The sequence below is a fragment of the Brachyistius frenatus genome, unplaced genomic scaffold (genome assembly GCF_029030835.1).
Source record: "Brachyistius frenatus isolate BFR_SWC_R1_liver_20210118 unplaced genomic scaffold, ASM2903083v1 Contig_26, whole genome shotgun sequence".
Classification (NCBI taxonomy): domain Eukaryota; kingdom Metazoa; phylum Chordata; class Actinopteri; family Embiotocidae; genus Brachyistius; species Brachyistius frenatus.
Genome location: NW_027210625.1, coordinates 4580001 through 4596867, shown reverse-complemented (window position 1 = coordinate 4596867; position 16867 = coordinate 4580001). Strand labels below are relative to the sequence as shown.

Sequence of the window (16867 nt, the reverse complement as noted above, 5' to 3'; positions counted from 1 at the left end):
GTTTTTTTCTCCCTCTCACACCTCTTCCACTCTCCTTGTCCTGATACTTATGTTTTTTCATTCGCTCTCTCTCTGTCTGCTGTTCTTTCTTCCTGCCTCCCACTGCTTTGGCTGAATTTCAATACCTTGAAGTGTAGTGATGCAATACGTGTTAACACAGCAGAAAGATGGACTTTAATGTGTTACACTTTGTCCAATTGTTGATGTTTCTCTAAGCCGTGATGTAAAAATTGGACACTTTAATGAGCTAATCTAAATGTCTGCTGCTTTCCTGCGTGTTTGACTGCCGAGGACTGCACTGCATTTGCGTGTGGAACATATGTGAGAGCGCCTGAGCTCGGCAGTCAGTGGCTGTGATGGATATGACGAGGGTCAGGGAGCACTGGCGACTACACCGGAGCTGTGATCCTGCAGTTTATGTACCTACACACGCTCTCTCATATGCACACATACACGGGGCAATTTCTCAACCAGCTGACGTGTAGCAGATGACTGCAGCACTCCCAGGAAATACACAAAAGAAACACACACCTCATTACTCATCCGTCTGACAACACACACAAAATCTCATCTCTTGTAGGTATGCACACCAGCCTGTCACTCACACACCTCTGACTACAAACACCCGAAACACAGACAGGTAGAAGGTAGTGTGCGGCACAATAACAGAGCAGACAACCTCTTAGTTGTGCTTCGACGGGCTTTCAGACAGGTGTCACAAATTATTTGACCGCAAACCTGCGACGTTACAATCATGCCGAGAAGAAATTAAATTACGTGAAATGAAAAGAACTATGATTTCTGAAGAATTTTTGTGCATTCACTTGTGCGGAAAACTAACATTAGAAACATTAAATCTTTGGTATTTGTCAGCATTTGAATGTGTTAATATGGGAGTCACAGTTTAGCTGAAGTGAAAGTGCTGAAAGGAGGTGAAGTGTAAGCAGAGAGTCAGCACAAGTTGAAAGGCTGAGGATGTCATTTGAAGTGTAAGTGATAAAATTAGTTGTCACTTTGTAAACAGAGACAGAAGTTGAAGTGTCAGTTGATGCCTAAGCACACAAAGGAATGAAATTTGATCAAAACCAGAGCTAATAAAATACCTGAGCTTTAGTACTGTTACAAAATAATACAATACTAATAATAAAATAATATCACCACTTTTTGTTTTGACATCTCTTTTTATTCAACGAATGCATCTCAATAGTGACAGCATGGTTTATATTTTTAAACTTACAGAAATAAAGTGAGGGATTAAAGTCATTGATAGTAATGATAATAATAAAGTCAGAAATGGGTCAAATAAGCACACAAATAAAGTAATAATAATGTCATAGCAACGCTACATGCCATTGATCTGATGTAAAGGTTTTTACTAATACAGACACAAAATGCTGCAACCTTTACATCATATTTTGAGCTCTAATGTGTCTTCGCCGTGTGTTGAGATACAGGCAGTGAACGGGGCGATCTGATTGGCCGAGCACAGCAGGGACTCTAGAGAGGAAAAGCGGCTGTTTTTACATACAGTAGAGTCACGATCAGAGATTACAGTCTGGGCATTATGGCGTGATCCCTTATTATTATTCTCACAGACCGGCAGGTTTATGGTTGTGCAGGTGTGTGTGTCTGTACACGTTCATGTGCCACGTCTCACATAATACACGTGGTGTTCTTGTGGAGAAGCAGACAGACAAAGTGTTTTAAGTTCTCGTCCTACACATGGGTTGCAATGTTCAGTTTCACGGTACAGCTCCAGCATGACGGGATGTACAAGTGCATCTGCCTTTGTGTTAAACGTGTTCACCTGTGCCTCTGCCAACCTTGTGTTCCCAAAGGCTCTGTGATGAGGATGTGTGTGTGTGTGTGTGTGTGTGTCTGTGTGCATGTGCGTGCTGTAGGGGGGGAGAAGCCTGTGTTGCGTGTGCTTGAAAGCAATGGCGTTGCGGGAAGATGCACAGCAACAATGGGCGCCTCCAGCTCGTCTTCCTGCCCCCGCACACATCTATTGTGGGGGTAATCTCACACTGCCCAGATATGTGGGTCACTGTTTGCGCAGGCAGCATATGTGTGTGTGCATTCAGAGAATACATCATTTTTATGTTTGCAGCACTGCAGAGACGAAAGGTAATATTTGCTGGAAATGAATGCTCGCGTTTTAAAGCATATGTTTATTCGGCGTGTGAGAGAGGGTCCGCTGGGGAGTTGGGTGTGGTGGCGGGAGGGGGTTGCTAAGGAGCGGGCTGGTGGGCGGGCGCTTTTTAGCCATTAGTACTGGTGACACAATGAAAGTGACAAGGCAGAAGGACCTAATTGCACCCCTCTTGTCTTTAGCGATTTGGGGCAATATCTCTGTCCCACCCCTCGAGTGTGTTTGAGCGTCTCACAACAGTTTGACGCTGGGACTTTCCTTCTGTCTTCTAACATTTCTCTCTCTCTTTTTGTTTTTGCTTTTGCTCGTTTGCCCAGGGGTTGGTTGATTTTTGCAGACATAAAAATAGAGTCTTGCCTGACACAGGGCAGAGATGGAGGGAGGGGGATGGAGAGGTAGACAGATATATATATATATATATACATAGAGTGAAGGAAGGACAGCGGCGTGTGGTAGAAGCTCGGCGTCCGGCGGTCGTTCTCTCTTCACTGTCTCCAAAGGTGATTGATGGCGTCGTGAAATCGTTTTTGCTAATAGCCGGCGGGCCTCACCATTTCGCTGACTGGCTACTGTTTATTCAGTGTGTGTGTGTGTGTGTGTGTAAAGGTAGGAAAGTGTTAACTGTCACTGCCAACCAAATAGATCCTATTTTGTGTGTGTTTTCTTACAGGAAACCAACCATGTTCTGAGAGGACCTCTGGACCGACGGCGCACAGACGAACCCGCTGCCAAGATGAGCCAGGTCAACTTCAGGTAAGAGTGTGTGTAGGTGTGTTTTGGTTTATTTATATATGTCTTAATTGCAGCAGACAGATCATGCTGAAGCTGGGTATGACTCAGTGATGGAGACTAGGATTAACACGCCAGTCTTTGTTTGACAGGCTGACACTCAGACTGGATTAAACAGTCTCATGGGTGAGTGTGACAGTCTGTATGTGTCCCATTATGTGGATGTGGGTGGGATAGGCTCTGTTATCTGTACAGGATAGAATATAACATAGTTTTTATAAAGATCTAAAAATACCCCACAGTACAGTTTAAAGCAGTTCAAGAACATTAAACTGTTGCACGCAGGGCTGATGTTTTGAATTCATAATTACTCTCTGGAGTTTTCTTTTGAATAATCAAACTGTCTGTGTTCAGTGCCCTGTATGAGTTATGCTTAGGCTCACATGACTGTCAGTATGCAAATGACTAAGTCTGTTATTGAGCTATAAAGCAAGACTCACTTGTCAGGCGTGTTTGTGTGTTTGCATTCGTGTGCACATGTGAACATAACTAAAGTGTTTGTGCACCATGGCAACCGCCACCTTTGTTTTTGGGCACGTCACTCACAGACCTCTGGCTTTGTGGGACTCATATCTTCAGCTTTCATCTTCCTCCAGGCTGTCAGTCACACTGTAGCCATGGCAACAATGAAACCCTCCATCACAACCCCTTCACCTGTCTCGTCCAGCAAGCCCGTGACAAGAGTGCAGATAATTTTGTGACATCCTCTGCAGCTGAATGATTTCCCGATTAGAAAAATTTGTCTTTTTAACGGGAAACGACTTGGCTGGAGTGACAGATGGTGATTCTTCAGCGTTTTACAGTACAGTGGTGTCTTGACAGCACTTTGATTCAATGTAGACACCGCTCTCACAGATAGTTTGCCATGGTAACAGATGGTTGGCACTTGAAGAAACCACGGTGAGCGATCGAGGGCACATTTTCAGGAGTCCCAGCCGCGAGTTTGTTAGGCACTCGGCCTCCGTTGATGTAGAGGAAGTCAACCAAGAGTGGGAGCTCCATCTGTCTCACTCCTTGTTACTCTTTTCATCCATCCCACTGTCCCTCGCCTTCCTCTCTCTCCCCTCCAGTGGAATGACTGTGTTTGTTTGTGTTTGTGTCAGTGGGATGCTAAAATGGGTGATCGGAGCTATTCTGCATATTAGTGTGCAGCGCTAACAAGCTACGGTTGCCTCTGATGAGCTTGTTTGTGCCTCCGTTTGTTTTTTATATGAATGTAAATGGGCTGAAGCTGTGTGTGTGTCTGTGTTTGTTTATACGACACACACTGTGAATGCATATACACCATTCAGGACTAGCTTTGTACCTGTGTGTGTATCCTATCCTCGCCTGATTGTTCAGTACCACTGAAAGTAAATTCAAGCTCTGTGTGTGTGTGTGTGTGTGTGTGTGTGTGTGTGTGTGTGTGTGTGTGTGTGTGTGTGTGTGTGTGTGTGTGTGTGTGTGTGTGTGTGTGTGTGTGTGTAATTCATGGCTTGTGCACATGTGTAATTTAGATGTAACTGTGTTCTCTAATAGATGGAAATGTGATGCATGTGTGTATCTGTGAATTTTCAATTTAGAGGAATGTGACTGATGGTGTTTGTGAGCATGCAGTAGATGTAGCAATAAGAATGCAAATTGGATGTGTGTGCGTGCGGATGTGTGTGTGTACAGTACGTGTGTGACCCTGGCCGAGGTTAACGAGAGCAGGGTGACAGTGACAGAGGAGTGTGTTATAATGATCCCAGCTAGTCCTTGGGCTTGTGTTCGCGTATGAAGCACATAAACCTTGAACTTCACTGCTTTTTTTCTCTGACTTGTTTTCTTTTTTCTTTTTTTTAAGTCACCCAGACAATTCATCACTTCTCTTCTATTTTTATTTTTTTGCATCGGTGCTTTGTAAAAAGCTATGCGGGGAACTTTCAGGGAAAAAAAATACCTTCATGTTTTTTTTCTCCGCCTGCGATTGTTTCTTTTTTGGACCATTTTTCATGATCTTCTCACATGGAGTTTAAAGAATGACGAAACGAAGTGGATGACAATGCAGAGAATATCTTAGATAAGACCTGAAAATGCAAGACATGATCACTGCTGCATGAACAGCTGAAACTCCCTCCTTGCAGTTTTGTGCCAGCTATCTCCAGACCACTTCAAGTTTACCAGCTCCTTTACTCCTTTCATTATGTCTCCAACTCACTTTTGGTTCCACACAGTGGTACTGTGTGGTCGCTCATCGTGGACCCTGAGAGGTGGAATAATCCCCAAGGAAAACAGGACAGGACTTCTTCTACATGCTGGAAACCTTCCTGGCCGATGCTTTCACTGACTAGTGTTTGATTTTCTTGGGGGGAAAAAGCACCTGTACGTGACAACTAAACAAGCTCGTTGTTTTTTATGGGACTTGTTATTCCTAAAGAGGTTAAATGTACTTATTATAGGTCATTTTGGACTAAAGTACCAGCTAAATGAATATAATGTAAAATTCAGTCTTCAAATAATGTTTAGTTTGGTTAATGGTTTGAAAATATTTTCTTTTGAAGAAGTTTTGTTTTTTTGAGACATTTTCTTCCTCCTTGCAGATGAAGTCATTGATTTCAGTCTATTGCCACATTTTTTCCACGACATTCATTACTGTGTTTACTAAATTCACAGACATATTATTCATATTTGGCCCAATAGCAATGTGTTTAACATCTATTGCTTTATTGCTAACTAAACTTTCTGTCAGCAATCAGAGGTTTCTTGTGATCTTCCTCCACCGTGGCCCCATCATGCAGGTCCCTTCTCCGAGCCAGCCAATATCAAAAGCAGCCCTCTTCCTGTTTATCTTTTAGTTGTATTGTCCTTGTTTATCTGCTGCTAAAAGACACAGTTCAGGGCTCTGCAGAGATTATTAGAGAAGCTCATTCTGTTTCATCTCTAGCTGCTCCTCTATCTGCCTCTCTTTTATCTCCTGCTCTCTTCTTTTGTCCACCGGCTAGATTGGGTAGTTGAGAAGCAGGTAGATACGAGGTGAAATAGCCACCTGCATCCCAGTCACACACACACACACACACACACACACACACACACACACACACACACACACACACACACACACACACACACACACACACACACACACACACACACACACACACACACACACACACACACACACACACACACACACACACACACTCATCATTCTGATGTTTGGCAGGACAACCAGTAAACTCATTTGTATCCCTATCTGTGTAGTCAGGAGGAAGATGCAAATAGATTTTGAAGAGCTTGCACTTAGAAAGGCTTGAAGTGTGTGTGTGTGTGTGTGTGTGTGTGTGTGTGTGTGTGTGTGTGTGTGTGTGTGTGTGTGTGTGTGTGTGTGTGTGTGTGTGTGTGTGTGTGCGCGCGCATGACTGTATCTGTGTTTTTAAGCTTCACATCCTGATTTCTTGTGTGTTTTGTTGACAGCACTCTGACGAAGACAGTTGAGTTCCCAGGAGACCGCGGGTCCCTGGGTATCCATGTGGTCCCCTACTGCTCCTCTCTCAGTGGACGGTAAGCACACAGCACACACACAGATGCACACATATTGTGTAAACACAGCTCCTCTCTTTTCTCCCACCAACTCCACTTGTAATCAATCAGACTTTCAGAGGAAAAAGGCAGATGGCAACGATGACTCATAAAAATGCAGAGAAAGTTCAAGTGTTGGCATGTAATCATACACGTGTTTACCTCTGTGCATTCACATTGACTCAATGTGTCGCTAGAACCCTGGGCCTCCACATTAAAGGCATCGAGCAAAACAGCCGCTCCAAGAGGGAGAACATATTCCAGGAGGACGAGTGTATCGTCCAAATCAATGACACGCGACTCCAGGACAAGACCTTCGTACAGTAAGCAGGCGGGGGGGAGTGGATGGGGGGGCTGTCGATGAGCTCGAGGCTGTGTGCTTGAGTCTGCAAATGTTTCCACAAACCAAGGTTAAAAGAAAGGAATAGCTCATATTGGATTTTTTTTTAAAAAAAAGTAGGGTTTGTACTAGTTTGTAACCTCTGGATATGTTTTAAGTTGCTTTTTGGTCATACAAATGCTGAAAAGAAATGGAAGATTGGAATAGTGTTTTTTAATATATTTCAAATTAGATCCAAAATCGATCCGGCTGTTATGACACAACACTAGAAATGAGTGTGTGATTAAAAACCACAGTAAATGCTGAAAAATAACATTTTCTTGTGTGTGTGTGTATACTCACCGTTTCACATGTAGCACTGGAGATACCCCACCTGTCATTCAGTGTGCTTCCCCAATCAGCCAGACAAATGCTTCACTTCCGCTGGCCCACTCTATCTCACCACCACATCTCCTCTCACCACAGAGTAGTTTTCCTCCCTTTCCTTTTAATTTCGTCCTCTTTCACACCACAAACTCCTGTCCTTTCTCTCTCTCTCTCAGGTGGAGCTGAATAGGTCCATTTAACTGCATCCCACTGTGTTGTCTGTTTTGTGTGAATGTTGTGCTGATAGAAGTCTATTACGGCTGCAAGGTCCCCCCCCATCTGATAGGGACCTCAGTGTCCCAAAGCAGCTGGAGGAGTCACTCTGTTCTTGCAACAAACTGAAAATACGTCTCCATCAGCAACGGACAAGCCTCATTCACCCATCATTCACTTTCCAATTGTCTGTGTCTTCCTTCTGTGTTCTGTTTGAGCTTCATGGTGTCTTTTGCTATTTTACTGTTTTGTAATGTTGCACAAAGCAGATTGGCTGAGAGTTTAGAGGGATCATGTTATTGTAGAGTTGGTTGTGAACACGGCTTTAATCTAATATGCTTCCATATTTCTTCTTTCGTCACATATATGAATGGACATTTTTTTGAATATTGCTAATTTCCTTAATTATCCCATTCTTTCCTTAGGTCACAGGAGGTGTTCCGCCAAGCCATGACCTCCCCCTCAGTGCGTCTGGAGGTCCTCCCATCCGGCAACAAGCCGCGCTACGAGAAGAGCCTGATAGGTCAGCTTTTCTCCAGCGACTCCAAAGAGTCCTCTGAAAAATCAAAGAGTCCCATGGTGGTCCGTGTGAAAACCGGCTCCCAGCCAGAGCCCAGACTGGATTCCAGACCGAACTCCAAATCGGAAGTGACGCGACCAGACTCTCGTGCTCAGACGCCAGAGCCGGCGGTGCTAAACACACCGTCGGAGCAGCTCCAGCCTCGGCACGGCTCCTTAGAGAGAGTTTCTCCCACACCTCCAGCCCGGGCAGCCAGCTCCTCCCCGACACCTCGCACCCGCAGCCAGAGCCCGCTGCCCAGTAAGAGTCCTGTTCTGCCCAGCCTGGCAAACCTTACTAACCGAAAGGGCGGCAAGAGGATAAAGATTGACCTGAAGAAAGGTAAATATTCAGCTGATTACCCATTTTATTTCACATCCACTTATAATTTTAGGTAGAATATTACATATATTTGTGGAACACTAATCCTAGGAAATAAAAGTCAGGATATATGTCTGGCTCTGCTGCATTGATCTGGACCAAGTTTTTTCTTTTGTGAGTCCTCCATCTTTAAGCAAGTTTGATACTGAATTGTTAGAATGACCTTTTAAATGAAAAAATAAATGCAGTTGCTTTTATCCATTTGGATATTAGGAATTTGTCAAGTTTATTCCTCTTGCTTCAGGGACAGGCGTGAAAGCTAGAGATTTCTTTTTGTCATTTGAGTCTCCTTTTAAGGACACCAATTGATTATTTCAGTCTTGACTCAGACTAAAAAAAACGAAGGCCCATTGGAGATATTTTTCATTCTATATATTCCTGGATAACCATGCAAACCGTCTGGTTGTAATGCTCTTAGATTTTAACACTGCATAAATCAGCCTGCCATCCCAGCCACCTTATCTCTTATCCCTCTTTGTGCTGGAGAGCTGATGTGTTGATAGCACGGGAATAGGGTCTTATGACTGTGAATAGGCTCTGTTCTAGCAACCTGCAGTGTTATAGGCTGCTGAATGGATAGCTGTAATTGGGAAACACACATGCTCAGTATAGGTATCCAGAAAAAAGGCAAAGACACCCAGATAAAAAGGATAGAAGAAATTGTGCTCCACACTCTCCAGCTCCAGCTCAAAGCCCTTTTCACTCCTGCTTTATTATTAGTTTCTTTCTTTTCTCTGCTCCTTTTTGCCTCTCCCATTTTCTTCTCCTTTTCCCTCCATCCAGCTTTTGTTTGATTTCTTTTTTTTACTCTGTCTCCCGCTATCCCTTTCACCTGATGCAAGATCAGAGCAAAGGATATTGTGGGGTTTCTAACGCCCTCTCCCTCGGCAACAGGCTCTTTCTTTCCGTGATTGACAGGCGGTGAGGTTTAGGTGCGCTAATGTAGGGCAGGCAGAGGCTTAGCTTGGAGACCAGATAGCATCGTTCACCGCCTTTAGTATGCTACGGCGGCTTTGCTCTCTCTACACACACACACTCACACACACACAATCACACACGGAGCGTGGCACATTTCACTCATGGCTTGGGGCTTGTGAGGCCGTGAAAAAGGGAGAGGGTGGAGGCTCTGGGGGTTGATGGTTCGTGCGTGTGTGTGTGTGTGTGTGTGTGTGTGTGTGTGTGTGTGTGTGTGTGTGTGTGTGTGTGTGTGTGTGTGTGTGTGTGTGTGGCCTCAGAAACACACACACTTGTAAATGAAAACACGGAGAAAGTAAATGTAGGCTCACAAGCACAAGGAAAATCTTTGTGGAAATCACATGGCATCCCCAGGGAGGGAAGCTAGAGAAGGGAATAATATCTCAGGTTCTTCTCTCTCTCCCTCTCTCTTTCCTCAGCCTTCACCTTCTTTCCATCTTCTCCCTCTACCTCCCTTCATCAGCCACCGTTCGGCCTGCTCACACGTGAAATTAAAGGCAGAGTCTGTCTAATCCGCCTCGGAGAGAAGCCCGCTCCCGGCGGCTCAGAAGCTGAGCCAGGCATCTAACCCCCAGAGGAAAAAAGGCACTTAAACAGTAGTTAATGTGGAAGACGATGCTAAAACCGCAGACTGTGATGAGCAGGACAGGAGAGGAAGAGAGAGAGGAAAAACTCTTTGGCGAGAGAAGAAGGAGACAGAAAGGAGAAAATTGACAGAACAGGGAGACGAGAGAAAAATTCAATTAAAACGAAATTATAAAGTCATAAAATTCATAATTAAGTCTCGTTTTCAGGGGCATAGATGTCCCTAATGCACACCATGACGCAGGCTGCTTTGTTCCCGCAGGCACAGAGGGTCTGGGCTTCACCGTGGTAACCAGGGATTCCTCTGTCCATGGGCCAGGGCCAATCTTGGTGAAGAATATCCTGCTGCGTGGCGCAGCCGTCAAGGACGGCCGCCTGCAGCCCGGAGACCGCATCCTGGAGGTAAGACAGATTTCAGTCGAGTGATCTCCCAATGAGAAGAAAAGCAACAGTGACAACTGTAGCCAAAACAGGGACATCATTAGTTGCATGAAGGTGAGCTCTATGACCCCCCTGCTGGGTAAATGGTGCAACTGCATTTTCCAAGGGAATAATCCACACAGTGACTGTACAGTTACACTTCAGGACACCTTATGGCTTGAAGCTTTATGAATGTCAATTTCCAGATACAAGTTTTAAATGCTGAAAAAATAACTCCTAACTAAAACCAAAAAGGTTGAAGTGATTTTAGACAGGTGATGTAAAAAGTAAATATTAAGATCTCTTTGGATCTGACTGGTTTTAATTGTTTTGGTTGACTAAATTCCAAATGATAATTTTTGTCTCTTACCTCAAATAATATCTGATGGTGAAGTTTGTCCAAGTATTAAGAAATTAATTAGAATTTTTGTTGTCTCCCCTATAACAATGAATGGAGGTGAATGGAATTTCATGTAACATGGTACCATAACAGTTTTCTAACAAAGAAAAGAATAACTTCTCAAAAGCTAGTCAAATAAAACCAAACTTTCATCTGGAAACATATGATTTTTATGATATTTTGGGAGAACCGACTTGCACACACATCCGATCCTCCGCTATTTCAGTCAATATCTGTTAGTAGAGCAGTTCCAGTGGATAATACACTACGCTTTAATCTACTCCCGTGTGCGTGTGTTTGTGTGTTCTTTTTTTGTGTGTAGGTGAATGGAGTCGACATGACAGGCCATAGCCAGGAGGAGTTGGTGGCCATGCTGCGCAGCACCAAGCAGGGAGAGAATGTGTGTGTGGTGGTGGCGCGGCAGGAGGACATCTTCCTGCCTCGTGAGCTGGTAAGAGTGTCTGACTACACAAAAACACAGCATCCACGTCCTCGCACTGCCTTCTATACCTCCACACAAGGCTAATGTCATTTCTGACGCTTTTGTTGATCTTACGCTTTCCCTGTTGGTCATCACTTTTTTCCGTCTCTTCTTCGTCTCTCTTTTTTTTTTTTTTCCAGACATTTCCTTTACATTGTGTCGTTTTCCTTTTCTTTTTTTTTTTTTCTTCTGAAAAGACCAAACCTCTTTATATTTATGCCCTTTTTGCTCCACACACGGGCGCACACGCAAACACACCCACAGCACGCTCCGGCCATCCTGTCCCTCTCTGGTTTGTTGACACAGCGATGCCAGAGGAAGTCACACACGCAGGCCGCAGTGGCCCCACGGAAGCACGCGAGCGTGTCCGCGCTTGTCGACACGCCGCGGGTGTTAAGTGATCGTTTACCTGCAGCGGCTGACGGGGTCAGAAGTCAGCGTCGGGGCTGTGAAACTGACACAGCTTCACACGGGACGCTTTATCAATAAACACACATTTTTTTTTAAACATCCACACACGCAACCCGGTGGCCCCTTGAAAGTCACCCACTCCCTGTAAATGATGTTTTCGCCTATGCACTTCTGTTCTCTCCCTTCTGTCCTCTGTGGTTATTATGATTATTCCCTTTCCGTTACTTCAAAGCGCTGTGAGAAAGACTTTGTAGTGACTGATGCATATTCACACCTAGAGTGCCTGCACACACACACACACACACACACACACACACACACACACACACACACACACACACACACACACACACACACACACACACACACACACACACACACACACACACACACACACACACACACACACACTGCTAAACACCTAGTCCTCTATCACACACACACACACACACACACACACACACACACACACACACACACACACACACACACACACACACACACACACACACACACACACACACACACACACACACACACACACACACACACACACACACATGCACAGACAAACACATCACACATCTTTAAACAGCTAAGTTACTGCTTCCGAAAATAGTTTGCCCTCATTAATGGCCCGGCAGTCTTGGCATAACAAGTGCACTTTGAAGAGCCTCTACAGTGTTCATCTAACACTTGCTTGTATTTGTGCATTAGAGAGTGAATTAAAGAGTTGGGGGTGGGGGTGGGGGAGTGAGGGAGTGAGAGAGAGAGAGAGCCTTCACTCCTGTCTCTATTAAGGCTGTTGAAGTTGCCGGTGCCCCCGTGAGATCTGGCCCTTATCTCCAGCACAGTCCTCCACCTCAAAGACGTTTTGATGTCCCCAAAACACACACACATTCACATACTTAACAGATACACACACACAAACACCACACACAGGCACTCCAGAGGTTGTGCGTTGTTGAATTTAGATGTGCAGGCCCATAAAAAGCAAAAGGATTATCTTAATATACAGGAAAGTTCATCATTAAAGTCAGCCAAATGAGCGCATGCAGACACACATGCAAGCATGTGGTGTAGTCGACAACCCAACAGTAGTAAGATGCGGGAAGACGACTGCTTACAAGACTTTTATTAATGTTTTAGAGGCCGCAACGTCTTGCAAGAATGGTATTACCAAAGTTGTGCTCCTTTTCCTTGGAGGGAACATCAGTGCCTATGCTACATTTGATAGCAGTTTATTGATATTTCACACAAAACCAAAAGTTCTGCATCAGCCAATTCAAAAAAGAAATTCTCAAGATTTCATGACAATCCATAAAATATTCTTTGGAACATTTTAGTCTTGGCATCACCATCCCAAGAGCTCTGCAGCTAGTGTGGCTATTAAGTGTGGCTGAAGAGAATCCACAGCGAGAGAGGCTACATCTGCTGCACTGCATGGTACCAGGAGAAATAAACTTGATTATGTACAGCAGTGCTTTGACTGAGGTATACAAGGAGGAGAGAGGTCAGCTCAGCTGTAGAGCTGCAGCCCTGAAGCTGGTCAGGGTTCAGTTTTTTGCCAGGGGACACTCCAGCAGAGCAGGCACTTGCTGACACAGCAGGCTGAACCCAGGTCATCAGAGAGAGTCTAGTTTTTATACTCTGCTGCCAGCCGACAAGATTCATATTCTCTCCTCCAGCGCTGGTTGAGTCCTTTTTATCTGCCTTGTACAAGTAAAGTCGACTTTTAGAAGAACTAGCTGAACTGCTGATTGATTAGTTTCAATGGAGGAGGATATTGATGTTTCATGTGCGTGTGTGGTTCTGTGAAAGCACACTGGAGTGCTGGTAGGCACACCAGTCTCTTTCAGTCAAAAGAATAACAATAAAGCCAGTGAATTAGCCTCATTATTAGGATACAAAAAGACAGTGATTTTCTAGCCCGTCTCCTGTACTCGCGCTCCCTCTCTAAGTAATTAAAAAGTGATAACTTCTAATCACAGTTTCATTCCTGTCAGCATTTATGCATCTCCTCCGCTCGGCACTCTCATTATTTTACGGGGCCTCGTTTTGTTTCAGGGCGGAGATTAGAGACCCGCTTTGTGCTGATTTTTTTTTTGTGGGTTTTGACGAGAGCATGACATGTGTGTGTTTGCGTGTCTGTGGCAGAAGTATTAGTTTGCCAGGGACAGGATGGAGGGGTCACTCTGCACATGGTTGACCCGCTGTTGCCAGCAAGCCTAGGCCAGCTCACAGGAAAGGGAGGCTGTCAGGCAGAAAATAACTTTACTGTGCTGCTGTTTCACCAGCTCGTCCACTCCGGCTGTCTTCTATTTATTTGTTCACCTGTAGTGTCTTTCTGTCAGTCTGTCTTCAAGCTAGAGCTCCTCTGTCACTTATTCTTTTCCGTCTCCTTCCAGCACGCTTCAGAATTATCCCGCGATCAGCCATTTTATTTTCCTTTTCTCTTCATTGTGAGGTAAAGGTGTAAAGCTGCAAAGAGGCAGACATTAAGGCGATTAATTGGCAGCTCCATCGTCACCGTCGAGCGCGGCGAGATCCCATCTTAATTGAATGTCGCTCTCACCGCTAATCCCCCCGCTTTGAAACCCCCATTTAGAAATCCTCTGCGACAAAAGGCCCAGTGTGTAATCGCTGTGTATCACCCCCTCCTCGCTACCCACCCCGGGGTATGAAAAAGCTCCTTTTTTGTCTCCTCATTTGGGTGTTTAGGAGGGTGGTCTCTCCCCCCGGCTAAAAGCTTGTTAAATAGCAATTGCTGACGGGTAACAGGGGTGGGTGGAAGGGGTCGCGGAGTGGAGCCGAGGGGTCCCAGTTGCCCCGAGGACGCAGTCTGCCCCTGAGAAAAGGACATTAGTGGGGATAGTGTGCGTTTGGACCACCAATGAGATTCAGTTGGTTGTGTAAATAGATGTAAATCAGCAGCGAGATACAATAAATAAACATGTTGAGTTCGTGTGACTTATCATTTTAATAACTTCCCAGCATCGTGTTTTTTTTGTTTTTTTTCCAAAGCCTTCAGAGCCTGCTGTGCTCTGATTTGGCCTCCTTTCACCTTGTGTGTTATTGCAGCGAGATGAGAGCGGTATTTAAAACCTCCCAGGTTGCCACCTGAGTCTTCTCAAGTGTCTCTCAAGCAGGAAGTAGCAGATTGTCTTTGTAATTCCTCTGGTTTCGAGTAACAGCACTCTCAAATGCCTTGTTGATAAAAATAAGTCCTGACTAAAACTCTCAAATTATACTGAAGTAGAAAATAGATTCAGTGACTTTTGAAGGACTCATTCTGCTTGATTTTTTTTTTTTTTTATCTTAAACTGAATAACACCACCTGGAAGATAATTAGCAGTGAAGTGAGATGAGTATCTGCATGTAAAGTGGAAAGAATGCAAAAAGAAACTGCAGAAACAATATTTAATTTGCAGCTATTTTATGCATTTCACCTAAAATCGCCCTTTTGTCAAACATATATTGACTTATTGCTGCTCCACTCGTATGTTTGACCCTCAATGTGCAGAGTTTTACACTATAGGAGGCTGTTTGCACATTTTTTTGCTAAAGGAGGAAAGTTTCTCTGTGCTCACTTCAAATTTCGAGACGAGTGTGATGCAGGAATCTGAAGAACAAACTTTAACATGAAATAGGACAAATCTCGTCCTCAGCTAACAGTCAATGTGGGTTTTTTCTAAATATGAAAATTCAATGACCAAAGCAGTTTTTAAAAGCTCGACAACGATGTTTTATCATGTTTATTAAGTCTTTTCTTTCTATAAACCTGATCAAACTTCAGATATTATCATGAAAGATCAGATAATGATCATTTAAATGAAGGTTTTTCAGTAAAACACTACACCCTGTATCTATTATATGTCAGTATGTCATTAACAAGCACTCGGCTGACATCGTTTTTCAGTCCAAAGTGAAAGCAGTGTTGTATAGTGTGTTTGGTCAGTGTGTTACAGTCGGTCATGATTTTCTTCTCTCAGACAACCTTTAGCTCCTTTACCTCCACTGGGTGGAGAGCTCTGACTCACACTCAGGAGCTCAGCATCCCTCCCGGCCCGAAGGCTTCAACAGGCTGTTGTTTTAATTAAGCACCCTGACGAAGCAGCGCAGAGCAGTGCTGACATGGGGAGATCACAGCCAGGTGGAGGGTGCCGCTCCGACGGTCGTGAGTTTGACAAAATTACACTGGAGGACATATTAGAGTCCCGCGTCCTTCAGCGTTGTGCCATGATAAGTGAGGAAATGTGAACATGGATTCCTGAGCCAGTGACGAGCGAGGTGCCTGATGTAAGGCTGCCGCAATCCTGGTGTGGGTACTCACATCTGCAGCTGCTATGGCTTCTTATGATGTATATGCAGATTCCTAAAAATTTTAATCTGTCGTGTTCGTCCTTCACGAGTCAGACAGAGTTTGAGTGTTTTTATGGTATATTTTGAACTGCGTGAAGACACTTTCTGTCTCAACCAGAGCAAAAAAACGAGCAGAATAAAAGACGTGAATACACACGCACACACACTACCCCTCTTAACCTTCCATCCTCACTCTCAAAGAAAAAAATAAGGCTTGGGAGTGAAGTGGTGTTGAGGCACCTCCCCTCCGCTGGCCCTCTTTTCCCCGGGTGACTGAATCTGGCATTTTTTTCCCCCTCCATTGCTTTCCATTTTGCCATTCTCTAATGACAGACATTTCCCTTTTTCTCTTTTGTCGCCATTTTTTCCTCCCTCTTTCTCTCTCTCTCTCCTCCATCTCCATCTAATTTCCGGAGCAACGCCACTGTTGCCGCCGCCATGATCATTTTTTTCAAACAGAAGTGGGTGGGTGGTTGGTAGATGGAGAGAGAGACCTGTAGGAAGTAGGTGGTGCACATCTGTACAGTGAGATTGAGAGATTAGGATGAAATGTAAAGAGTGGTGTGGGAGGGTAGGGGGGGAGTATGAATGAGACAATAAGTGGGTATACCTCAGGGATGGGTTATTACTTTTAAATGCTCCTCTGCGCCGCCGTCCTCTCCCCTCCTCCTCCTCCTCCTCCTCCTCTTTTTCTTTCCTTCCCCTTCCTCCCCCACTGTGCTCTTGGAGGAGGTATGAAAAGGTTATTATGTTTCCTTTAGAAATGGCTCGCTCTCCGTCTGCCCCTTTCATCTCCAAATGGAATAACCTCTCTGCAGTTGCTTTCTTCTTTTTCTCACTCCAACTTCATCTCTCTTTTCAGTACACAACACATGCTCCTGTCTTTTCTCTTT

The 16867-nt window shown here is 44.6% G+C and overlaps 1 protein-coding gene across 2 annotated transcripts in view; it reads left to right on the top strand.

Annotated features, from left to right (window-relative positions):
- The window catches only part of pard3ba (par-3 family cell polarity regulator beta a), a 133322-nt gene that overhangs the window by 35869 nt on the left and 80586 nt on the right, over positions 1-16867 (top strand). For both annotated transcript variants that reach the window (XM_069698408.1, XM_069698407.1), the window contains exons 5-10: positions 2823-2905; positions 6377-6463; positions 6679-6804; positions 7826-8301; positions 10163-10302; positions 11043-11171. In XM_069698408.1, the coding sequence (XP_069554509.1) occupies positions 2823-2905; positions 6377-6463; positions 6679-6804; positions 7826-8301; positions 10163-10302; positions 11043-11171 (1041 nt within the window). The remainder of the gene's footprint in view (positions 1-2822; positions 2906-6376; positions 6464-6678; positions 6805-7825; positions 8302-10162; positions 10303-11042; positions 11172-16867) is intronic.